At 43.9% G+C, this 27,160-nt stretch overlaps 1 protein-coding gene across 11 annotated transcripts in view; it reads left to right on the top strand.

Moving 5' to 3' along the window:
- TENM4 (teneurin transmembrane protein 4) overlaps window positions 1-27,160 on the top strand; it is a 985,233-nt gene that overhangs the window by 939,189 nt on the left and 18,884 nt on the right. For all 11 annotated transcript variants that reach the window (XM_081062099.1, XM_081062105.1, XM_081062104.1 and 8 more), the window contains 4 exons: window positions 762-916; window positions 6,465-7,342; window positions 19,480-19,652; window positions 24,399-24,634. In XM_081062099.1, coding sequence (XP_080918225.1) covers window positions 762-916; window positions 6,465-7,342; window positions 19,480-19,652; window positions 24,399-24,634 — 1,442 coding nt within the window. The remainder of the gene's footprint in view (window positions 1-761; window positions 917-6,464; window positions 7,343-19,479; window positions 19,653-24,398; window positions 24,635-27,160) is intronic.

Below are 27,160 nucleotides of genomic sequence, written 5' to 3'. Positions count from 1 at the left end.
TCCAAGACTGAGAAATACAGATTCAGAACAATCCCTTCATGTAACAGCTGAAAAAATACATGCAGAGATATCCAGTAACTTGCCCAAGGCCACACAGCTGGTCAGGGAGAAAGTCAAGGGGTGGGACAGTCTCGCGAATGGAATGGGTGATGTGAATACTAATTCTGACACCTCTCTTCCATGTGCCTTTTTTTAGAAATGAAATTTACCAGTATTCCCTACACAGATCCAAAGGATTGTTTTTTTAGGCTCTATACTTCTATAATGACCAATGAAACCAAAATAGTAATGCAATTGAAAACATGAAGAGTGATTATTTTCGAAGAAAAGAAAAACTGTTACCAAAAAGGGGATTTGATTAGTATAATTACAGGTCTTCAGAAGTAGGTAAATTTAAATAATTCACAGTTTTGATATTGAAAAAGATATTCCTTACCACCCGCTACCTCTCATGCCTAGCGAACCCCCAGAAGTTAAGAGTCCAATTTTAGTCGATAGCAAAGGTGATAGGTAAGAATCTCCAGCAGCAGCAACGTGGGAGAACCAGAGCCCTGGAGAATCTGAAGACCTGGACTCGAGTCCTCCCTGCTTTGCATAAGTCACTCCACACTGCTAGGCATCTATCTCCTTGTCTTTAGAAGGGGAGTAAATGTAGTGCAGAGGATGTAATCAAATCACAGAGGGGACGTGCTCTGTCAACCCTCAAGGCTCCACAAGTATGTGGGTTGTCACCACCTTTAACACTGAACTCTCTGCCTTAGGTATCACAGTGGACAAGTCTGGGCTGATTTACTTCGTGGATGGCACCATGATCAGACGCATTGATCAGAATGGGGTCATCTCCACCCTGCTGGGTTCCAATGATCTTACCTCGGCCCGGCCCCTCAGCTGTGATTCTGTCATGGATATTTCTCAGGTAAGGAGAAAGCTTTGTCTGCCAGAGCCCTGGGTCTGCACACTCGTCCTCTCACCTGGCACCCAGCCAGCCCACTGGCCTTTCCTCTTTACACTGCACAAGCCTTCTCAGAGCACACTCTTGGTGCTGGGCCTGTGAAGAATGCTTAGGACACAGAGATGAATACGGCATACCTCTGTGCTCTCAGAGTTCACCAGCAGGGGTGACAAGTGGGTGACAGAGGGAGGCTCGGGGGACAGAGAAGAAATTTGCCTCAGGAAGCCTCAAAGGCAGCAGAAATTCACACAGTGTGAATTTAAATCCATAGCCATCTGACTTCTCTCTTTGGGAACACAGGTACTTGTACATCATTCTGCTTCTAGACTGTAAGCTACATGAGGATAGCAATTCTGTCTCTCTTTTCCTCTTCTGTAACCAAAGTATCTAGAACACAGTAGGAGCACAACCACGATTCGGTGATTAATTAACTGATTGACTGGTTGATTGAATCATGTCTTTGCTACTTACTAGCTGAGTAAGTTTAGACAAGTTTCTGAGGTCCTTTGAGTCTCATTTTTCACATCTATAAAATGGAAATAATGTTACATCGGCAGGATTGCTTTAAGAATACATGAAACAACGCATGCAAGTCTCCTAGCACTGCGTGGCTCTTCAGAGCTGGTCAATAAACAGAAGTTTACGTGCCCACTTTCTCAAAGGAAGTGACGTTTGTGCCAGGTTTGGAAGGTTGAACAAGGGTTTGCTGGGCGACAAGGCTGAATGGAGACATTTCACACAAAGGGAACAGCATGCGCAAAGGTACAAAGATGTTCATTGGTCTGGTACCTTCAAGGAACATTGGAAAATTGAATGCCTGAGCATAGATTTCTTGGAAGGAAGTAGTAGCAGGAGTTGAAAGCATGATTTGGGGCCAGTTGGTGAAGGACCTTACCACACCATGACAGAGACTTTGGACCTTCCCAGGTGGATATCAGCATCCTAATGTAGCCCAGAGAAAGACACAAGTGACTGGCTACGCAGCATGTCCCTAGCTTGTCCTGCAATGACTTGGCAAGGGATAAGTCCTTTATTGATAGAACCTTTGGCAGGGCCCGGCCAGCACTAAATCAGTGAACATCCATCTTGCCATCATTAGAAACACCAAGGACATTAAGGAGGCTTGAGTTACGTTCCGTTGCAAATTGGTGTCAGCAATAGCCATGCTTAAGTTTTTATACCCCCTCACTTCTAGGGGAGCCCACACATAGGCGCTTTCCCACTGACAGTGGACCTGCTTACTGGTGCTCGGCAGGATGGGGTCTCACTGGTCATGCCTACCTTTGTTACCGAATGTGTCACAGAGCCCGGTGGCTGCTGCTGGCCGTCCCAGCACCCATGTCACATCCCTGTCGGATGCTGTGTGATTTCCCTCTGCACCAACTAATGTGATTGTCACGCTCCAGAATGGAATCTGTTCTCCGCCACTTGTGTTTCCAGTTTGGCAGGCTTCCCTTTGCTGGCTCGAGAGTTTCCCTCTCCAGTCTGTGAGCAAGCTGGAATTACCCGTCAGGAAGCTGCCACAGCCTAAGGACGCGTACAAGTATTTTCAGTTCTCAAAATGGGTCCTCCACTAGCCAGCGCCGGGTGCTGTGCTGAAAATTTTTAACCCACACATTGGAAAATTGTTTAACTTTAGACAGAGGTACTGGGACGCAGCCAGATCAAGGGCTTGGAAGACAACTGCATGTCATGGAGGGGGGCAACCCACACTTAGATTCAGAAATCCTGGACAGAAATCTCTATGCCTCTGGTCCTCACTACCTTTATCTGAATCTAAGCGTGGAATTCTTTTTATCAAACTCTCCAGACACAGGCATATATTTTTATACACACATACGGGCAGAGAGTACTGGCTTTCGTTCTCAGAGCTTCCTCTGTTACAAACACCCAGCTACTGTACAACACCATAGAGAGCAGGGAGGGAAGCCAGAGAGCTAAGAACACGGCTCGGAGGCAAGAGTGCAAAGGGGAGAAGCACGGAACTCAGACCAGCTTCTCTGGGAGGAGATGATGACCAGGACCCAGGAGAAACTAGGAGGCATAGAGTAGAGAAGGAACAGATGTTGCTACCTGTCCAAAATAGGGCATTAATTGTCAGCTCAACAGACTGTGACCACCACAGACACAGGTCGCAACAGGTAACTCTGTACTTAGGGTCCAAAATGATTTCCTGAGCAATTATTATATGCTGAGCTCTGTTAGAAATGGGGATACAGAGATGAGTACTACTTTACTTTTCTTAGTTAGCTGCCACAATAACCCCAACACATAGATCTTAGCTACCCCATTTTATAGGTAAAGACACTGAGGCTTGGTGAAAGAAAATGAAGTTATAAATACAGAGCCCTGTGCTAGCCTCCATCAGGGATGTGGAAATGATTTTTTTTCTTTTTAATCAAATCATGTAACATAAATTGCCTAGCACAGTGCCTGGCAGCTATCAATAGGCTGTAAATATTCATTCCCTTTATAATTTACAAAGAACTGCCTTGTACATTGTCTTATTTGATCCTTTATGTAATATTTATTACCTGTGGGGAAAGTAGTTCGAAGTGTTTAACTCACTTGAGTAAGATCACACCTATAGTCCTTGGGGAACTGAGACAGGACGTGAGGTGTCCTGGCCCCAAATCCCTTGCTCTTTCTATGCCATTCACAGTCATGTATTTGTTCATTCATTTGACAATCCATTTTTTTGAAGCAAATAACTCTGCAACAAGGCAGTCAGCTCAAAGTGCTTTTGTAGAGGCACAGAATGCTCAGGAGATGGGAGAGGGAGGCCCATTCCACCTCAGGACGACAGAATGTGGGAGCTGGAGGAACCACAGAGATGATAAAGTCTCCCCCCACCATTTTGGTGATGGCAAATTAAGCCTCGGCATAATCATCACTAATGGGGAAGTGAAATCAGAGAAGCTTGGGTACTCGGTGTGTTCTAGAACCTCCCGCAGGCCCTGTGACAGAGTGAGGACTGACTCCTAAAGCACTGCTCCTTCTCTCCCAGGTGCCTTTGCGCATGTGGGCATAAAGGAGAGAGCAGGAAAGTGCTTGCTCTTCCTTTCCTTCCCCTCTTTCTGCCCTCTCTCCCTCCTTTGGCCCCCTTTCTCCCTCCCCACCCACCCATCATGGAGCCATCTTTTCATCATAATGACAGGCAGAAAGAGTTGGGCAAGCAGGTCCCCACGGTGCCACAGGACCAGAGGGCATGAAATACTTAGCAGCTAGTGTTGACAAGGAATGAGTTTTAGGAAATTGAAAATCCCCCCGTCACTTTAGAATAAACTGTTCCTGATGCAGCTGAAGGCTGCTGCTGTGCCACCTGCCTGCCGTGCCCCAGAGAGCCCTAAGAAGAGTGAAGGCAGCAGCCTGGCCAGTGGCTCTGCCGTGCCTCAGGCTCCCTTGTTCTGTGAAGACATAGGAATCCAGGCTGGGAGTGAGGGGATGAGAAGACGGTAGGAAGCAGGGTTGGAGGGCAGTGCTGGGAAGAAATGAGAAAGGGCCTGCCCCATCCTAACAATGGCCCTTAGCAAAAGGGGCGGATAAAGGGGGCCACGTCTCATGTGAACATAATTTACTGGGGTTTCTTTTTACATTAGTAAACTGCCACACGTACGTCATAAAAAATATAAAAAGTTAAAAATTTCAAAGAAGAAAGTTAAAATGACCTCTAATCCCAACATGGTTAACCTCTTGGCATATATCCCTCAAGCTTTTAATCTCCACTCTGTCTATAATCTATCTAACTTATTGTTGTATTTTTCCCCCAGTTGGGATCACACTGTACTTACAGTTCTGTAACCTGTTCTTTCCACTTAATACATGGCAAACAGTTTCCCATGTCATTAAATATCCATCTATAACATCACTTTTAATGGCTACACAGAGTATTCTAATGTATAGGTGAACTACATGTGCTATAATTTATTTAGCTAATTCTCTGTCAATGGGCATTTGAGTCGGTTCCAGTTTTTCACCGTTATTAAAAATGGCTGTGATAAGCACCCTTATACACAATGGTTACAAGATTAAATTCCTGGAAGAGAAATTTCTTATCTAAAGGAATATACTTGTTTAAATAAGCCCTGAATTGGACTGAATGTCAATGGCTTGTAGGGGGCTAAGAAACCTAAGATAATGAGTCCCTAAAGGGCGGGGTAAACAAATCAGCTGGAGGCAGCACCTGTCAGCACTTCCGGCCCCTGTGCAGTGTGACAGGACCTTTTGGGGACACAGTTGGCAAAGGGCTTCCCTTAGTTCCAGCTCCTCCCGATGCAATATATCCTACAATCCAGCCTCCACATCCATTCAACAAAGCACTCCTCACCTCCGACCTGCCAGCATCCATCCCCGTGTGCCCACCTGAAGGCTCACAATGGTCCCTGCCAGCTTCCCAGCCTGGCTCGGAGAAGACTCAGACATGGGGCCCAGGACCGCTGAACCCCTCCTCCCTATTGCTGGCTCTATTAATCCCTTCCCGAGCACCTGTTCTCTGAGGCACAAGAAACCATTACCTACAGCGGGGCTCCCCAAACTTCAGGAGTCACCCAGGGATTTTGTTTAAATGCAGATTCTGATTCAGTAGTTTTGGGTGAGACCTACCATTCGACATTTCCGAGCAGCTCATAGGCGATGCCAGAGCTGCTGGTGCAGCGATGACACGGGCCGGAGAAAGGACCCAGTTGTGATTCCCAGCCCCACATGACAATCTCCCAGGAAGCTTTTGTGAAAGCATGCCCGTGCCTGAGCCCCACAACCAGAGAGCTGGTTTTATGGACCACGGAGGCGCTTTGAGCGCCGATACTTTCTAAACTCACTGCAGGTAATTAGAATGTGTGACCAGATTTAAGAATCACGGATCTGGAACTACGACAGACGGCGGTCTTGTTTATTTTATCTTTACAACCTCAGCACTAGCCATGTGTTAATCCGCGAGCTCAAAGAATTGAGAAGTCATCTTTCATACAAAAATCATATCAACGATTCATGAAGAGTCTCTCTTAAGCCTCTGGGCAACTCCTACTTCAGCCTCCAGACTGCGTCTGCCTTCCCCTCCCACCTCCATAACAACATTAGCTGTCATTATCTGAGCACTTACTGTGGGTCAGGTACTTCATCCTACTGTCATTCCTACTTTACAGATGTGAAGATTGAGGCTCCGAGAGGCAGAGTAACTTGCCCAAGGTCATAAGTGGTGGGGCTAGGATCTGAACCCAAGCCTGTCTGACTCCAAAGTCTGTCTCTTGCCTACTTACTTGGCCTTTATTGGTTTTTGTCCGTTCTTCGTGCTCTGTCAGTCTAATGGAGGCCATCAGATGTCGCAGTGGTGGCTCTTGCATGGTTTCACTTTGACCAGGGGCCAGATGTCTGTCATGGATGACAGGCTGCTGTGAGGACCAGGCAGGGGTGCGTGTGCGGGCCCTTGGGACACTGTTAGAGGCTCTGTGGTGTGCAGGATACTTCATGGTGGTCACCTTGCCAGGCATCTGAGTGTCGCTGTCTCCATTGTCAGGTTCGCCTGGAGTGGCCCACGGACTTAGCCATCAACCCGATGGACAACTCCCTCTACGTCCTCGACAACAACGTGGTCCTGCAAATCTCTGAAAACCACCAAGTGCGCATTGTGGCCGGGAGGCCCATGCACTGCCAGGTCCCTGGCATCGACCACTTCCTGTTGAGCAAGGTAGCCATCCACGCAACCCTGGAGTCCGCCACCGCCTTGGCTGTCTCCCACAATGGCGTCCTGTACATCGCTGAGACCGATGAAAAGAAGATCAACCGCATCAGGCAGGTCACCACGAGCGGAGAGATCTCACTCGTCGCGGGGGCCCCCAGTGGCTGTGACTGTAAAAACGATGCCAACTGTGATTGTTTCTCTGGAGATGATGGTTATGCCAAGGATGCCAAGCTGAATACCCCATCTTCTTTGGCTGTCTGTGCTGACGGGGAACTCTACGTGGCTGACCTGGGGAATATCCGAATTCGGTTCATCAGGAAGAACAAGCCTTTCCTCAACACCCAGAACCTGTACGAGCTGTCCTCGCCCATCGACCAGGAGCTCTACCTGTTTGATACCAGTGGCAAGCATCTGTACACCCAGAGCCTACCTACAGGAGATTACCTGTACAACTTCACCTACACTGGGGATGGCGACATCACACTTATCACAGACAACAACGGCAACATGGTAAATGTCCGCCGAGACTCGACAGGAATGCCCCTCTGGCTGGTGGTCCCAGACGGCCAGGTGTACTGGGTGACCATGGGCACCAACAGTGCGCTCAAGAGTGTAACCACACAAGGACATGAGTTGGCCATGATGACGTACCATGGCAACTCTGGCCTTCTGGCAACTAAAAGTAATGAAAATGGATGGACAACATTTTACGAGTAAGTATCAAGACAAGGCCACTTACTGGTTTTGTTTCATGAGATGTATTGTAGGTGTAGCGGTGAATGGAAGGAGTGTTAATTTTTGGTATTTCATTTTAGTTCAGGATTTGGGATGCAAACCATTACCTGGAATATGTTCTGCCTGTTCATATTCCAGATGATTGCTCCTAGGAAGGAACATGGGATAGTAGAGAAGGCATGAGCTTTGGAGTCAGGGGAATTGGGCTCGAATCCCACCTCTCCCATGGACTTAACCTCTCGAGGCCTCAGTTTCCACATCTGTAAAATGGAAACAGTGAATGTCTTCCCAATATACCACAGGGAGGTGATAGGGATAAAAAGTATTTGATAGAGTGCTAGCATCTTCATATGACCACTGTCCAGAAATATGGCAAATGGGACAACGGACAGTTCCATGTAGATGAATTGTTCACATACTTGAAGCTCCCATCTTCAAGTTCCAAAAAACTTTTTTTTTTTTTTTTACTTTAACCATTTGGATGGAACTTATGAAGTGCTTTATATGCCTCCCTTCTCAAACACATTATACAGACACAATGAAACCTTTCTTTTTATGAGTCAAGGAACACCCACAATTGCGTATTATGCTATAATATGAAAACAATTTCCAGAACCCTTCACCCCTGCCTAAAATGATTCTAAACTTTCTTGTATTAGCTCCTATGCCGACTCGATACAGTTTTACTGTTTCCTCCCTTAGTGAGGCACTATTGTTTCACTGTTTGTTTTAATCCTGGTGCCCACTTCAGGTAGCTACTACACTTCTCTTCATTCAGGATAGGGCTTCTCAGGTGGTGTGGTCAGAGAACCAGAGTTTGGTTTATTCTAATCCTATTCAAAATCTGTGTTCCTCTGTGACCGATTTTAATGAGTGGACTTTGTAACATCTCCTTTTTATACTTAGATTTTTTTAAGCTTCTTTTTGAGATCTTAGCCATGTTCCAGACAACTGAGACTGCTGAACATGGGAATATTAAATAAGTATGCAGGAGATGGGAAGGAACTAGCCTTGTTGCACATCAGATACAGGCTAGGAACCATATTATTGCATTTTATCCTCACAACAGCCCTGGAAAATGGGTGATATTATCCATTTTATGGAAATAGAAACTGAGGCTCAGAGAGGCTCTTTTGTCCACTGTTATATAGTGAGAACATGGCAGAACCCAAGTCTGTCTGATGCCAGAGCTCATACTCTCTCAGCTCTGCCCTGCTGCCCACTGCCGAGTTTATAAATCCCAAATGAACTTGAATCTTTGAACCATAAATTGTTCTCAAGCTTGATCAAGCATCAGTTTCTCACAGTCCTAGAATCCAAAGGAAAAGGATCGGTAATAGATTTTTAAATACAATTTGCACCAAAAAATGTCACAGCAATTTGTGCAAAGTTCACTGGCTAAATTCCTTTCTCCAAACGAGGGCCTTGTTAATTATAAAGAAAAGACAAAGATCCCAGAAAACAGCAATTATCTTGATTAACTCATTGAAATGGAAATACACTAAATAATTCAATTTTCCCCCATTGCCCAATGGAAATCTCTTATACATTATTTAGCCAATACAGGGGTTTCTTTGTCAGAGTAAGTTGGTGCATTCAGTTAATTCCCAAGGTCACACTCTAATCCCAAACTGAATGCTTACACATCACTGCAAGGGTTACTCTCAACCAACCCTGAAATCTAATACCATTTCCTACACCTCTCCCAGAAAGGATCCCATTTCCCCCTCCCTGTCTTCGCTGATGAAATACACAGCCAGAGGTGATATTTTGTTGAGAAGGAAAAGTTAGTGCGATCACTTTTTATAAAATGGTGTTTGGAATTCCAAAGTATCCGCTAAATAGCAGTACCCAAAAGTTGAAGATAAAAGCCCTAAAATAAAAAGAGAAACTGACTTTTTTTGAGATCATACCGTATGCCAGGCTCTTTCCCATGTAATCTTGATGGCAACCTCAGACAGTAGAAATTATCTACATTTTTTTACGGATGAACAAACTGAGGCACAGAGAAGATTAGGTGACTAGTCTTTCTAAAATCACCGTGAGTACCTGGCAGAGCCAGAACACAAATCTCTGTTCTTTTAACCACACCAACTATGTTCACCTAAGTTCTTTGTGACATATCTGTATGACAGGGATAAAAATAGGATCTACTTCATAGGGATAATCTGAGGTTCAATACTTCAATGAGATAAAACATGGAAAACTCAAAGTCTTGACTCCTCCTAAGTACTCCAATGATAGCTGCTGTTGTTATCACTATTAATAGTATTATTATTATTTCAAGCAAAATTAGTGGCAGTACCAGTACCTGCAGAACTGTTGTTTGGGCATGAAAGGTATTACCCGGGAGCAGCTGCAAGTAAACTAATCAAAGGAGCAGACAAAAGTTGTGATTGAAGTAGGTAGGGAATTACAGATCGGACCAGAAGAGCAGGATCAGATGTCAGGTCTGAGGGATCAAAGCTAGGAAAGGGATGTGGTCCCTAAGAATATCTGGGAAAAGGTACGCAAAGTGGGTCAAGGGAAAGTGATTCAGTTTGGATTGTGAACCAAGTGAGGGTACCAGATAGCTGTTTTCACTGAGTGTTAGCCATGGGACTCCGGGGCATGCTGGCTGGCTTCCAGACACAAGTCTCAACCAGACGGAAATAATGCCTGCCTTCCCCCATTTCAAGGTCATTGTGAGAGGATCAAAAAACTAAATAAATACTGAAAGTAAAAATACGTTGCAAACTCTGAAGCTCCTAAGGAAAGATGTGATATTATCATTTCTCATGTTTCTTAACATAGATTTGGACATATTTTGCAAATGCATCATTGCTTTAGTGAATTTTCTACTTTTAGCTCCATGAAGCAACTTAGTGGTTTCCAGCCCAAATGCTCTAATATTAAAAAAAAAAAAAAAAAATCCAGCCCATGCTTGCCTGTGACATGGGCTGTTACTGAAACAAATTTTAAGTTGGCTTTATCGATCCTCTCAACAGATTAAATAATACATGTAACATAAACATCACACACTTCAGAGCAACTTGACTTAAAGAGTTCACAACTCTGAAGAATCAAGGTTACTTTCCTTCCCTCAGGCCACAAGTCTGCTCGTAGAAAACTTCAAAGGAATCTATAATGCAGTCTTCATCTCTAATGTGTGGCATCATTAATTTCAGACTTGGGCTCCTGGACAGATGGCACTTGGTGGCTCAAAAAATGGCCTGATGAGCAAGAGGCAGGTTCCAAAACTAGGTTGCTGGGTTGGGCATGAGCAACCAGTTTTCCCAAGTTTCACAGGGAGAAGTGGTTTCAGCATCCCATGACAGACAGCCCCTGTCATAGTTATTTTCACACTAACTACTGTGAGACACCAACTAATTTATCTCTGTATCAGGCTTAGGACTTGCCACCTAGTAGGTGTTCAGTAAATATTTTATGAATGAAATGCAAATTCAAGAGGGAAAGGAGATAAAGAAGGGAAGAAAAAATATGCTGTAGTGAGAAGAATACTGGATTCAAATTCCAGCTCCAGCACTATCAGTGCTCCCAGCAGGATATAGAATTCAACTCAAATGGTTCAGATGAAGAGACTTGGCTTCTGGGTTTTGCTGAGGATGTAAGAACTGGAAAGAGCATTGTTCCCAATCTTACCAAAAAATAAGACAGACAAGTGACAAAATTATGAGTTTTCCTTCAACTCCTTCTCTGAGGCCACAGGGCAACCAACTGACCAAATCCAAGGAAAGACAGACTACTGAAGAGAAAGACAAGATGTGAGCACTAGCTTACCTGTGGTTAATGCAACCAGTCACCAGTAAGAAGAGTTCAGCTGAGGTGGTTGGAGAATTTATAAATGCTAAGCGTGTACTGGAAAGAAAGTATGAAGCCCTTGAAGGCTACAGGAATTCGGAGAATCCTGGTTCTCTTTAGAGCTTTTCTCCACAAACCCCACCCGGTACTCTCAGAAAAGAATTGAGAAAGATTTAAGAAAGAGTCCCTTGTAAAAGACCTGGGGTGGGGTGGGGGGTGGGAGAGAGTTCAGCAGTTGCTGAGGGAAGGGCACAGATATCTGCCTACTCCATCCAGACTCTTTTTACCTTATCTCCCAATATGGAACAGAAGCCTTAATCTGTGGAGAGAAGGGCAACTAACACAATCCTACTTTGGTACTGGTGGAAACCCACTGCAGCTGAATGAGGGAAGAAAACATGTTTTAAACTTTTGCTGGGAGGGGAGCAGGAATATGTAATAGGCCTGCAATTACAGCCTGAAAGGGGGCAGGGGCACTAAAGAGGCCACACACCTGAGACTGAGGGACACATGGGTATATAAGACTGAGGCTTAATCAGAACAATAGAGATCTCTCTCAGGCTCACACCACCCCTCTCCCCCTCCCCACACCACTAGCTAAAAAGCTAAACATAACCATGAAAAGCAGAATTGTGCTGGCAAAGAGATAAGAAAGGGACAAGAGCATGAAAAAGAGATCCTTTCTGAAGCACAGCACAAAGAGAGGGCCCAAAGCTAAAGATGGAGTCAACACTGAGAAAAGAAAAAAAGAAAAGACATTTTTGCACCCTAAACAAAAGGTATCGCTAGAAAAATTTAAAGCCTGTAATGCACTAAGGTTAGCCATACAAAACAAACTTCAAAGCCAGTCCAAATTCTAACTAAATTAACTCAAACACCCTCACTAAAGTCCTAGCAGAAGGAAACTCATACCCACCTCCAGTAATAAAACCTGTTACCTCAGTTTCTACTGTGCTACGCAAGATGTCACACTTGAAACTAAACATACAAAAAGGCAAGGAAAAGCAACACACTCCCAAGAGACAAAGGAATTATCAGAAGTACAGTCAGATATGACACAGATGTCGAAACTACCTTTCAGGGAATTTAAAATAACTATAATTATGTTAAAGGCTCTAATGGGAAAGGTGAACAATATGTAAGATCGGATAGATAATTTCAGTAGAGAAATGGAAATTATAAGAGGGAATCAAATGGAAATGCTAGAAATGAACAACGCAGTTACAGAGATGACGAATGCCTCTGATGGGCTTATCAGTAGATTTGTCACAGCTGAGGAAAGAAAATGGGTCAATAGAAATTGCCCAGACTAAAATACAAAGAGAAAAATGAGTGAAAGAAAATACAGAACAAGGCATCCAAGAGCTGGGGGGCAATGTCAGCTGGTCTACTATACATGTAACTGGAATTCCAGGAGAAGAGAGAAAGAATAAGACAGAAGAAATATTTGAGGATTTAAAGGTCTATAATTATCCATAAGTCATGATGGACACCAAAACACAGACCCTAAGACTCAGAAAATACCAAGCAGAATAAACACACACACATACACACACACACACACACACACCTCGGCATGTATTCAAACTGCTGAACACAAAAGAAAAAGAGAAAATCTTGAAAACAGTCAGGGGAAAAAAGGCATTTCATACAGAGGAACCTAAAGATAAGAATTACAGCAGACTTCTCATCAGAAACCCTGCAAGAAAGAGGGGAAAAAAACACCTGTCAACCCAGAATTCTATGCCCAGCAAAAATATCTTTCAAATAACGAAAGGTTATAGAGGTATAGGCAGGCATAAGGGAACCCAGAAAGGATAGTGAGGCACCCAGACACTAAAAATAGTGAACCGTGATCGACCATCAGGCTGAGGGGCAAGGCAGGGAAGGAATAGGATAGTGTTGCTGAGTTCCTGTGTAAACTGGAACCATGAAGGAGAAGCCATCTGGTAGAAGCTGCAATTACAGATAGTTGCATCCACCGTTAGAAATATGGCACTGAAGGAGATGGGAGAAACAAACACTTCTCTTGGCCTCCAATCTCTTGCCAGTACCTACTACCATTGACTGAATCCAACCCGAAGCAAGCCTGCAAGGGGGGTCCCATGATGTCGTCTGTGGCGGTCAGCTCCTTTGGGCACAGAATGGGTCTGAGGGGAGAACAGAGATTAACCAGCACCGACACTGACCGGCTTTGTGACATTGTACACATGAGTGTCAGAGCCAGGGATTCAATCACAAATCTACCTGAATCCTTTCCACTGGAGGCACTTTTTCCCAGATGCACTGCCTCAAGTACAGATCAGTGAGAGATAAGACCTACAGTGTACAGTGGGCCAGATCTTAGAAAGGCTAGAATTCACTGTTGGAACTTAATTCTATGGGAAATGGGCAAACAAGTAATTAGTTTTTATTGCAGAAGCCAAAAACGTCCCCTAGCTCTGGTCCAGTTTTGGAGGAGCTAATGATATAATCATGCCATCTATTATAGTGACCTCAGACCAAAGGAAGTACCCACGTGCATGAGCTCTGAACTCTAATTATTCACAGAGGGCACAGTGTCCAATTCTTGTTGTTGATGATAGTGGTGTTAGTGAAACAATCCTAGATGAAAGTCATAAAAATCAAATATTTTATTTTCCAACTAAAAAGTCCCAATCAGCAAAAGTTAATATCAGAGAGGCAATTTGGCATTTTCCTTGCTGGCTGCACATAGTTAAGTGACTTGAGATGCGAAGTATTGAGTGTGAAGAAGAAAGCCTTGCAATGTGTGTGAAGATACTGTTTAGTGGTCCTCTTCTGAGAGCCAAGTTCACAGCAACTATATGAATCTTTTATGTGTTTTCTTTTCCCGTGCTCCCAAGATGTTTTGGGAAAATGGAGTGAAGAAAGGTCAGTGGAAGGAACTAATGAAAAGCCAATCATCTGGTCATCTCCATCATACTCCGCCGCCCCCGAATGGGGGCTGCAGAGCCAGTGGCCGTTGTATCGGAGCAAAGCATGTTGAAGAGAAAACTCTCGGTCTTCTTGACGCTCTTGAGATTTCCAAACGCAATTATTTCTTTAAAATGTGTGATGAACACAAAGGTTTTGATTCGAAATAGCACCATTTTTATGGGAAGCTTGATGAAAGAACACACCCTTTCAGGTCCGACAGACTTGACTTTGAATCTATGTTACTCTGCTGGCTGCGTGATCTTAGGCAAGTTCCTCGTGCTTTCTGAGTCTCAGCTTCACCAACAGTGAAATGATGACAAAAATGCCTACCTCAAAAGATGGTTATGAGCACAGTGCTGGGTACCTAAAAGGTACTCTATGAATATTAGTGAACTTTCCCTTCCTCACGTGGAAGCAGGCAGATAAAAAGGGCTCTTAGTTATTTTCAGTCCACGTCTTGAAAAAACAACAATATGTACTATTCATTCATTTATTCATTCATCAAAGAAATATATATCGAGTACCTTTTATACGTAGATGCTGGGTATTCTAGGCACTAGAGAATTCAGACAAGGTCCTTGTCCTTTTGTAACTTGTTTTCTAGTGGGAAGAGACAGACAACAAACAAGTAAACACATAAACATATAATAAGTGTAGTGAAGAAACTAAAATAAGATAATGTGATAGAGATGGGAGGACTTACCTATTTCAGGAAGGGTGATCAGGAAAGACCTTGCTGAAGTGATAGCATTTGAGCTAAAACATGAACGATAAAAAGAACTAGCCATAACAAGATTGGAGGGAAGAGCATTCCCAGCAAGGCAAACAGTAAGTGAGAGCACCCCAAGCCTGGTTTGAGCTTGGCATGTTTGGAGAATAGAAGCAGATGCAATAGAACGCAGGAAGTATGGAGGAATAGAATGCAAAGTGAAATTTGAAAGAGAGGCGGGAAAGAGCAGGTCATTCAACTAATCTTCACATCATTGATCATCTACTAGGCATTCTTCTAAGTTCTGGGGATACATCAATGACCAAATAATGTCCCTTCCCTCAGGGGGTTGACATTCTATTGAGCAAAGTCTCATTGGATCCTGCAGACCTTGGTAAGAATGTGCAATTCAGTTTAAGTATGTTACCTTGTTTGATCTTCACAATCTCTGTCTAAGATAGGTATTCTTATCCTCATTTTATAGAGGAGAAAACAGTGGCTCACAGAGGTTACGTTAGGTAACCTGCCTGAAATAATATCATTTGTGGTGGAGGGTTGATGGTTAGTAGGAGATCAGAACTGAGTGCCCATCCTTTAGAGTCCCATACTGCCAAGTATAGAGCCTGGATTCCAGGCCTAGACCGTTCGGCTCCAAGGACCCTCCCACACCAACACGTTCCTTCCATTCCTCTTGGTTAGAAAGAGAGACTATTTGCCAGTACTTTAAGTAAAGCCACAACAGAGATAACTAAACCATTATCCAGGAATCACCCAATCGTGGGACCAGGGCTTGAAGCAACCCCTTGGGATCCAGAAAGTGTAGAGAACTGTCCCCTTGACCCATTGTTGGGTAGCTCTGGCCTCCTTTCTCTTGGCAGCTCTGCAGCAGGAAGAGAAAGGGCTCCACAGAGGGGGGCACAGGGCAAAGAGGCAGAAGCAAAGTGTTCTGACAGAATAATCACAGGTATTGATCAGGCAGCAGAGAGATCCAGTGGCATTTCTCTAGCTCTGGAAGGCACCGGCATGAATGAATAAGAGACAAGAAAATTCTATAAATTGGCTGTTCTATTTGATGTTCACTTAATTGAGATATTCAGTTCTTCTAATGGAAAATGTGAGGAGTGGAAATTACTGTTTTTCAGCCATCTCATATAAAATAAAAACCAGATCTTGAAGGCACAGGGCCTTTTCATTGTATCTTGTTCAGGCTCAATTTCATTATGTATTACAGGCTACCTTCAGTAATAATTACAATTGTCTGCCTTTATGCAAAGCTTCTTTCTGTCTTGGGCACTAAAACGCTAGGGAGATGCCTACGGAGATTGCTAAAGTATCATTTAGTGAAAGCAGTTGATTCTGTATTTGTGCATTCAGCAGACGTTTATCATGTACCTACTGTGTGTCAAACCTCTTTCAAGTGCTGCAGGAGGTAGCGTGTGAATGAATCATGCTCTCTCTTCTCCCACAGAGCACGTCCAATCATGCACTCATTTATTTGTTCAGCCAACGTCCCCCGCCTGTCTTCTCTGTGCCAGACCCAATACTAGGGAAGCCAAGATGAACCAAGAAACAGCCCTCCAGGGTCCCAGTGCTGGCAGGTGGTGGAATCCAGATTCCCAGCCTGGCCATCTGACTCCTCAGGCCTGTCCTGACTCCCAGGGCTAAGCGGGAGATAACTTGTCCATCAGCTATTTCAGTTATTGAGACACAGTCTCTGATGGAGTCGTGCCAGAGTCTAACAGGGAGAAGAGAGACAGGAGAGACCAGGGAGGGGTTTGTGGGGTGGCATTTAAACGAGGCCTTGTTAGAAGTAGTACTGAAGTGACATCTGACTGCTAATCAATAATCTCTTTGTCAATTCTTGTTTGTAAGACTCCAAAACTTGTTTTTTAGTTCTCCTGCATAGTATAATAAAATCTTTTTTATCTAGTTAGGTCAGGAAATTAGATAGTCTGAGTAAGTAGTCTTATTAATAAAGACTATAGGTGTTTATTAATAAAGATAACAGGTGTTCAAAGACCCAAATTCAGTCAGCATGCCTATCCCATGAACTGTTGGACCGAAATGGGTCTTCCTATTGATGTAAAAGATGGCTCAGGATCTGATATGGCTCAGCTTCCTCACAGACCACAGACACAGTTAAGATGACGAAGGGCAGAGCCAGTTTTGGGGATCTTGATATTTGGCTTAGAAGTTTGGGGTACCCTACGAATAGTTTACAGAAAAGGCCCAGAGGTTGATATTGGCAGATGTCCTAGAATGAGACTCCTCTATAAATGCCAGTAATTTAAAAGGTCCTCTTCCCCAAGATGGCCATACCCCCAAGCTCCCTGTATCTGGCATTACTTGGGTTGTCATAGCGCTTTCTGTTTATGACAATAACCCGTCTTGATGATAGAAAATCTTGGGACTATAAAACATATATAAATAAGCAATTAAAATCACCTGTAATTCTGCCTCCCAGAGATAACCGCTGTAAACATTTTTGTGCAATTCCTTTCTGTGCAAATTTTCACCAGTCATAAAGGGTTAAACAGAACACCAGCCTCTCCTAGAGTTAAAGGGAGCGGAGCTCTGGGAGTCTCCAGGTGAGAGAGGCCTCGGGCAAACATTCCAGATCTTTACCCCAAGACTCCCTGCCCTTCCTAGCAGCAGCCTCTCAGCATCACTCCCTCACTGGCTCTGAGGGACGTTCTGCGCCTTTGACCTTGTACAGAGTCCAGGTCACACCATCGCTCTTCCAGCCACACCATCACCCTTCCCTAAGCCAGACTGACTTTTTCTGACAAGAACCTGACTCTGGACTCAGGAAGAAAACTGAGAAATCATGACAAGCAACAGGTTTCTGAAACCCCTAACTGCCTGTGGGAGAGCCCAAAGGACTGACAAGCCTTGCTCCTCTGAGCCCAGGCCTGAGTCCATGGTAGAGTCCACTGCATTGCTCGCCATCTTGGAAAGAGCTTCTGTTCCCCTTCCTCAGGCTTCAGCAACAGAGGTTCAACTTTCCCAAAACCCCTCGGCCCTTCCCCCAGAGTTAGTCTTGGGTCATTCAGAAGACCTTTACCAACACCTCCTCTGTAGCAGACTGTGCAGGGACCGTTAGGATTCAGTGTAAAGAATGTCCCGATCAGCACCAAACACAGGGACAGAAAGAATTAGCAGATGGCAGAATCCATGCAACACCCAAATCTGACCTTCGGCAGAAAATGGCTCAGTGCCTAGTCTCACTATGCCTCACCTGAAACCGCACAAGCTGTCGGTCTCAGGGGTTCCAGCAGGAAACCAGCTCCAGCTAAAGGAAGAGCCCAAATAGAACTGAACTTCTGATCCTTTCATTTCACCATCATTAAGACCCTCAGGTACCCAGAGACCAGCTTTACCCCAGTAGTAAAAGCAAAGCAAGAAAAAGAAGTCCAGCAGGGAGACCCAGAGTACATGGGGGACACAACTATGGCTGAACCCGTATTGCAAGCTTGAGCATGAGTAGAAGTCAGAAATATGGACATCTAGATAAAGAACCTTTACCCCATTCACGCGCAAGCGCAAAAAGGCTATTTAAATCTACCTTTTTACACTTCAGCTTCCCATAATTAAAAATAGTAACCAAAATGTGAATAGCTTACTGCCTGCTGTCTCCCAACCACTCTGCAGCAAGTAGGCAAACACACACAAGGGATACTTGCAAATGGACAGTACAGAAATGCTCGTTGAACACAGAGAAGCATGTGGTGGTTTGGAAGCAGATCTGAGTTTGAATTTTGACTCTACCACATTTATTGGCTGTGTGACCTTGAGCAGGTAACTTCATATTTCTGAGCCTCAATTCCTGAGACTCCTCCAAAAAAGGAGATAATATATACCTTTTAGATTAGTTGTGAGGATTAAATGAAAGAATGTATGAAATAAGGACTAGCACCATACCTGGTACATTGTAAGTATTCAATAATGGTAGGTATTTCTTCTATTACTATCAGGAGAATGAGAAAGAGAATTAAGATTCAATTATGATGTTTCAGAAAGACCACACCAGAGCAAAGCTGTGAGGTCTGACAGCTGCAGATACATAGCTGCTTGGTGCCAGATGTGAAATCTAGACGGGAAGACGTTGCAAGAGCCCATCTTTTTATGTGGCAGCAGAGTCCTGGTTTGAATTGAGAGTCCCCTTTTCCCAGGCTCTGTAGCTTCCTGGGAAGCCCCATCTCTAGAGTTGTTCAGGAAAAATCTTGGGGGTTTTGAGAAGGTATTCAAGCATCAGGTTTGACCAGATCACCTCTGGGAGTCCCCCAGCTCTGGCATTTGGTCAGCGGTCTCATACGGCTGCCATCGTCTCACCCTTCATGGATGAGTATTAGTGTGTATCTACAGGACACTTCCGCATGTTCTCACAATGATCCTGGGAGGTCGGCAGGGCAGGGCATATCATGTCCACTTTATGGGATTAGGAAAGGAAGACTCAGAGAGGTAAGTCATTTGCCTGCAGTCGAATATCAGTAGGTGGAGTCGTATCCTGAAAACTATGTGCAAAGAGATATAGGAGACGTGAAAATGTATTATCTAACCAGAAAGAAAACCAGAACATGCAAAACTATGGCATATAGTAGAACGTGCCAAGTTCCACCTCTAGCACCATTATATTTCTGTTACTCAGAGCCACCTGTTGGTTTTCAGGTACGACAGCTTTGGCCGCCTGACAAATGTGACCTTCCCTACTGGCCAGGTGAGCAGTTTTCGAAGTGACACAGACAGCTCAGTGCATGTCCAGGTAGAGACCTCCAGCAAGGATGATGTCACCATAACCACCAACCTGTCTGCCTCAGGTGCCTTCTATACACTGCTGCAAGGTAAGCCAGGTGGGAGCTTGGGGACATTGAGGCAGAGGGGTGGGGAGAGCCATTTGGAAGAAAACGACACAAGAAACAATCTGCTACTGGAGCTGCCCCAAAACAGGAAAGCATTGCAACTGGTTTCCCTCTGTATTGCCATCTAATTTTCAAAATATAGCAGCCCGAGTCCTATAAATTCTCTCCCAGAAGCTTCAGAGTAATATTCTTTGTCTCATCCCATTATCATCAGAACAAAGGGTAGAGAATCCATTAGCTCCTAATCCAGGTGACCTCGCTATTCTGCCATTCTAATGGCTCTCAGATTAAAGGCACATTCTCACACGGTTGCAGGCAAGGACAAAGGACGGAATAATTACACCTGGTACGAAAGGGATTTGGGCATGCAGATGTCCTTCCTGAAGCTTAGGTGAGAATGGTCTGTGCCCCTGCTAGGATTCCATAGAGAGGAGACCCTTCCTCTGCAACCATGACACAATCCTTGTTATGAATTGATCTTTCCGCTTTAGCTAACACAGTGATGAACCATTGCTGTACATTGTCTGCCTCGATCGTTCTCATGGGATGTGGTACCCCAGAGTGGAGCTTGCACTTTGTTGGACTTAGTAAGCATGAAACAAAAAAGAAACCATCACCAGGAAAAGCTTTGCTTGATCTGGCCCCACCCGCCGCCCAGCCCTCCACGGTGTTTTGTACTCCCAGAAGCTGTGACACAAAGGAGTAAAAAGATCATTCCGCTGGTAGTCAGAAACCTAAATTCTAGTCCTGATGCTGCCACCACCTCACTGTGGCTCTCGGTTTTCTTCTCTGGGAAAAGAAAGCAAGCTGAAGCCATGCCAAAGGTGTGGGGCAGTGCAAACAGCAGAAGTTCTGGGTGAGACAGACTGGGGCCCGTATGCCTACTGTGCCAGTTCCTGCCTGTGTGAATTGGGTGGAGTCACTCTTCTCTGGGCCTCAGTTTCTGGGTCTGGGAAATGGGGCTAAATTACAATATCTGCCTCTTAGGGTGGCTCAGACCATCTCTTTAGACAAGGTACATAGAGTGACCAGCCTAGGCCAAGCACACAGTATTACTCAGTAAGTTCTTGTTGGATCAATTAATTCATTAACAAGCAGTTTGATTTGCCATAAGAAAATAACTGTATATTTTCACAGCCGCTTTTACTCCCAAATGTAGTCTTATGCCTTTAAAAAAGCTCCAAGAAAAATAGCGGTTCTCAGTCAAAGAGAAACCGAGCCCTAGAGTTCCTTCCCCAGCAAGCTCCTATCGCAGTGGGTTGGGACACACCCCAGGTATTTATGCTCTGACTGGGTTATTACCCAGAGAAGGTACGCACTCGGAGCCAGCCAAACTTTTTCCTGACCAAGGAGAGCAGTCTGCTGATCACCTGGACATCTTGTCCTTCAAACCTGTCTTCTTCCCTGTGGTTAAGAATTGTCTCAGATCCTCCATACCACTAAGCTGGCTTTGAGTCATTTTCTCAAAAGTGAATGCAGGCTTTCTTATATTTGGGCAATTCAAAAGTACCATCTAAAAACATTTCAGAATGTACCATCAATTTAGTAACAACTTTTGGGGGAGTAAAGGGTGGGGCAATTCATATGAAGACGTAAGACACATTGCCATTTCAGCAACATTAAAATGTGAAAAGGAAAAGTGCGACTTGGAACCCAGAAAACATGGTACCTGTGTTTTCGCTTTGGTACCTCTGCCAAGCTCCCTTTCTTTCTTTTATACAAGGCCCAGATGCTCAGTTTTGCAGCCTCCTCAGTAGTCTTTGTAAAAAGCTCTTTCAGTTTCGTCTGGTGTCTGAACTAGGGGAAGAAATGAGAAGTAGCTACTAATGAGCAGCAGCCTTGGGAAGTCACAGCTCACATTAAATGGGGATCATTTGAGATGGGCCTTTGCAGATGCAGTCCCATCCAAAGTCACCATTAATGGACATATGTGGATTCAGCAAGAAGCAGCTTTAAAAGATAAATTGACACAGGCTTTTTCACTGTTCAAAGGAAGTAAAATACAGATTGTCAGTGAATAATGCATAGCAAGTTTGAGGCAGATTTTAGAATCCTATGTGTGAGAGAGGAAAAGGGAGAAAAGTGCAGGGAGGATGTGAGGGGAGAGAGGGGGGCCAACTGGATGCCATTCAGGCGGGGAAGATGCAGTGAGGGTTTCCCTACAAAAACTACATGCTGATAGCTACACATAGCCTCGTATATATCTAGTTCAGTCCGGCAGATGTTTACTAAGCCCATGCAATAAAAATAACACTAGCTAACATTTGGAGCACTTATTGGTATGGAGTATATTTTTAGTGTGTTTTACATTCACAGTCCAATTTGATCCTTACAACAACCCAATGAGGTAGGTATTATTAATATCACCCATTCTCTAGATGAAAGCACTGAGGCACCTAGAGGTTAGGTAGCTTGTCCAAAGTCACACACCTAGTAGGGTCATTGGACCCAGAACCCATTCTCTTAACCACTAATCTAAAGGCAATGGGGAGCTCTGAAAAGTTTGCTCTGACACGTATGTGACATGGGGTGCAGAAGATAGAATGACAAGAGCCGTGACAGTGACTGGCATAGTACCAGGTACATAAAACTAGTAATAGCTAACATTTCTGTAACACTTACTATATGCCAAATACTATTCTCAGCTCTCCATATTTATTATCTCACTTAATCCTATGAGGTAAGGATACAGTTATTATCCCCAGTATACAGATAAAGAAACAGAGGCATAAGAGGTGACGGAATTCGCCCAAGATCCTATAGCAAGAGAGTGGCAATGTTGGGACTTGAACACAGGTAGCCTGGCTCCAAAGTCCATGGTCTCAATCTCGACGCAAGAGTGCCTCTCACGGGAGGCACTGACATATTTGAGAATTTGGTCATTAATGGAGTGGGGAACACTGCACCCCTCAGCTGCAAGACTACTAATGAGCCCCATAGAGAGGTTAAGGGGTGTGTAAGGGGTGGCACTCATTCTGACCAGACGGACGGGGAAAGCTTCTCAGAAGAGATGACATTTAAGCAGAGCCGTTAAGGAAGGACTTGGCCTAGCGTTTATTGAGGAGAAGGGCAGTGCAGACAGAGGCAACAGCCCAGGAAGGATAAAAGGCAGCAAAAGTCAGAGAGATTGTTTCCATTTTTAGAAAAGAACTCAGTGTGCATTTCACAGCTGAAATTTGCTTTATTCTCCAGAAGCTGCTTTTAGCTAAAGATCCAAATTAAAATATTTTAAATTTCAAAATCAGATCTATTTTTAAAATATTGTCATATATGTGCGAAGACAGAGAGAGAGAGAGAGAGAGAGAGAGAGAGAGAGACTCCTCAACTTATGATGAGGTTATATCCTAATAATCCCACTGTAAGTTGAAAATATCTTAAGTCAAAAGTGCATTTAATGCACCTAACTTACTGAACATCGTACCTTAGCTTAGCCTACCTTAAACGTGCTCAGAACACATTAGCCTACAGTTAGACAAAGTCATCTAACACAAAGCCTATTTTATAATAAAGTATTTAATATCTTACGTAATTTATTATTGCTTTTACACCATTGTAAAGTCAAAAAATCATTAAGTAGAACCATCATGAGTTGGGAACCATCTGTATGTACACATATATGACAATGGTTATATTTATATATAAGTAAATCAATATTTATATGATATATATGTTTATATATATTTAAATATATGTAAATACATATATATTTTTAGATGTATATATAAATACATATTTATTTATATATATAAATACATATATATAAATACATATATATACATGTATATATATACGTATTTATATATACATATTTGGCATTCTCTCAGTGATTTAAGTATTGGAGTTGTTTTTCACCTTGTTGTAAAGAACATTGTTACCCTAGTATATATCAAGAGCCTTAAAAATGTTCAACACTTTGCTCTATTAATCCTACTTTTAGGAGTCTATTTTGATTAAATAACCTAAAATGAAGACATTGATTTATCTAAAAAATATATTTTTAATTGAGATATGATTCACATACCATAAAATTCACCCCTTGAAAGTGTACAAGTCAGTGGTTTTTAGTATATATACAAAGTTATGCAACAATTACTGCTATGTAATTCTAGAAAAATTTTATCCCCCCCAAAAAAGAAATCCTATACTCATCAGCAGTCACTCCCCACTCTCCCTTCCCCTCATTGATCCTCCTTCTGTCTCAATGAATTGGCCTCTTCTGGACAATTCATATAAATGAACTCACACAATACAAGGCCTTTTCTGTCTGATTTCTTTCACTTAGCATAATGTTTAAAATATATTTATTTGCGGTGTTACTTGTAATTATGAAAACTGGCAACAATCTATTTGAGGGTTGGTTAAATAAATTATAGTATTTCTATACAATGGAGTATTACACAGTCATTAATAAAAACTTTCATGGAAAACATTCAACAATGTCATACAATCATCAGCGAAAAACTCTGTAAGCAATATTTTATACTATGAATATATTAGGAAATATCCTAACATCTAAGAAAATATCAGCATATTTACAGTGGTTTTCTTTGGGTATTGAGATGATGGATAATCCTACATTTTCCTAGGTTTCTTCAATAATAGTGTTTTGTCTCTATAATCAGAAATACAAACACATTTAAAAACCAAACCGCTGCCTCTGCTATGTACACACACCACCCTCCATGGTCGTCCTGTGTGAACAAAGTCTATCCTTCTCCCCTCCCTCAGACCAGGTCCGAAACAGCTACTACATAGGGGCCGATGGCTCCCTGCGGCTGCTGCTGGCCAACGGCATGGAGGTGGCACTGCAGACGGAGCCCCACCTGCTGGCTGGCACGGTAAACCCCACTGTGGGCAAGAGGAATGTCACGCTGCCCATAGACAACGGCCTCAACCTGGTGGAGTGGCGACAGCGCAAGGAGCAGGCTCGGGGCCAGGTCACCGTGTTCGGGCGCCGGCTGCGGGTGAGCAAGGCCTCCAAGCAGGTCTGCGCCTGTGGAGGCTGGGTCCTGGGGGGAAAGAACAAGGAGGAATCTGGAGAACTAGGTTCTGTTCTTGAAACTGCCCCTGGGGGAGAAAGTTTTCCTGGGCCTCAGTTTCTTCATTTGCAAAAGGGGGAAAGTAAAGTAAGCAACTCATGTACACCTTTTTGTACATCTTTTCAGTTGTCACTTGTGGGAAGATTACTGGCTTTGGTGTTAGTCTGGCCTAAGCTGGATTTCCAGCTTCTGCTATTCCCTGAGCAAATTTGGACAAATCCATTATCTCTTAAAGCCTTGATTTCATTATCTATAAAATGGGGAAGATAAAACCAATTTTACAAGTTCCTACAAAGATTAGAAAAAAGTGCCTCATGCAGAGTCTGGCACATAATAAGTGCTCAGTAATACCTACTCTTGTTGGCTCTTTTATTGCCATTCTTACTACTATTATTGTTATTACTATTGCTAATGTGTCTGAAAGTTCAGTTTAGCTGCTTGGAACCAAAGCCACATTCTCCACTATTTCCAGGCAATTATCCTTCCGAAATGGACAAAACGACCCCACCAGAGCTGTCACTGCCAGTGGGTTGGCATCTGAGGTCTGGCATTTTAAAGTGTTTTCCAAATATGTGGATGCCCTGAACCAGCCCTTTGTGTGCCTCACTCCCATGTTCCTGTAGAGTGTGGCTTTTGCCCCAGGGCTCTGCCCAGCTTCTACCCAGCTTCTCTTCCCTCCAGCTTTAGAAAGGAAGGCGAGGGGGAGATTGAAAGGGAAGAAACTAGCCCTGGCTTTCAGCACAGCACCTTGCCGACCACAGCTATTCTGTAGAGACTTGCTGAGTTGAAGGGAACCACCAAACTGAACCAGATGTCCCTGACTCCTAAAATCCACAGAAGCAGCCTCATGCAACATGGCTGCCCTTCAGCAAAGAAAGTTCATTTTTAAGCCCCTTGTTCACACATGGGGCCCCTGAGTTCCAGAGAGAGAAGGGAGTTTCTTCCAGACTCACATAGCTAAGTTAAAGGCTAGAAAATAAGTACCCGGTCTCATAGTTCAAATCAACAGAAACATTAAGTGACTTATTCAGTATCACACAACTAAAGCCAGAAACCCAGTCTTCCTGGTTTTCTGCCTGCAACAGCCAAGAACTCAGGTAACAATCTATTCTGAGAAATGACCTTTCCCTAGTTCCCTGAGGAAGGCCTGGCTGTCCTTGTTCTCTGTGGCCTCACTGAGCCCTTGCCTGAATTCTCCAGCAGCCCCTCATGCACATCTGAGGCAGTGCACTAAACGGAAACTTTGACCTGGGCTGTGTGTGTAGGCTTGAGCAGCTCCTGTGAGCCACATAGTAGTCCTCTGCAAAAGCCAGATACTATATTCGACATACATAGCCCAGTGCTGGTAGACCCCAGGTGCTCAATAAGTGGCAGCAGTTAGTGCTATTACGATTTCCTCTCTGCCACATGAGCTAGACCAAAAGTTTCCCAGGCTTGAATTGGTCCCTCTCCCAGCCTGAGATTAATGGCGCTCCAGTGAGGTGTCCTCATCTCCGCGTCCTCCCCATATAAATGGCCACCCACAGTGCGGCATGTGGAATTAGAATGTTAGCCGGGTGCACCTCCCCATAATGGAGCTCATTTTTTATATAACTGTGAACTGTTTTAATAAAGAAAGATGGAAAATAATCTCATTGCCGCCGCCACCAAGCACAGGAAGCATTAGGTGGTTCCCCAGTGAGCTGCTTAATTCAATTTTATGAATTTTGCCACAGAGGTATAGCTTCCCTTCACTAGAGATCCTCCAGAGGATAAGGGGGCAGCTGGCTAGGTAGCGCCACCTTGGGGGAAGTCACCGGGGACCTTCCAAAGGAGGCTGTAAGAAGGGCTCCATCATTGTTGGTGGTGCAGACCTTGAAGCTTCCTTTGCACTCTCGGCAAAGAACACAGCTTCAGCCTCCAATGCCTCTGATTTTTCATGGGAATTGTCTGCCACACTGTTTTTGCTTCTGCAATTGTGTTTGATTACCCCTGGGAAGGCAACCTTATTATAACCAGGCCATTCACAGCTGAAGTCATCTCAGCATCATCATTATAAATCCTTATTTTCCAGGCTTTAGAATTTGTTTGGGGAGAAGAGAGAGACACACATGTCTTTACTTCCTGTGAGAATGACTGTGATCATTAGCTGTCATTTAATGCAAATAATTGCAATCATTAATTCAGTACCTTCTATGTGCCCAGCACTCCACTAGGTAATTTATTTCGGTTTCTTCAATCCTCCCAACAGCCCTGCTGTTTTACAGAGAAAGAAATGGAGACTCAGAGAGGGAATGGCACTTGCCCAAGGTCATACAGAAAACTTGGTCACAGAGTTGAGGCTTGACCCTGGCCTTAATTCCCTAGACCTGAACCTTTTTTTTTTTTTTTTAACCACACGAGGCCCCAGAAGGCCTTTCATTACCTCAGTCCATGTGTCCTATTTTGCATCATGTGACCTACCTTGGCTGC

Source organism: Rhinolophus hipposideros, assembly GCF_964194185.1.
Source record: "Rhinolophus hipposideros genome assembly, chromosome: 10".
NCBI lineage: Eukaryota > Metazoa > Chordata > Mammalia > Chiroptera > Rhinolophidae > Rhinolophus > Rhinolophus hipposideros.
This window is presented reverse-complemented; position numbering and strand designations above follow the sequence as displayed.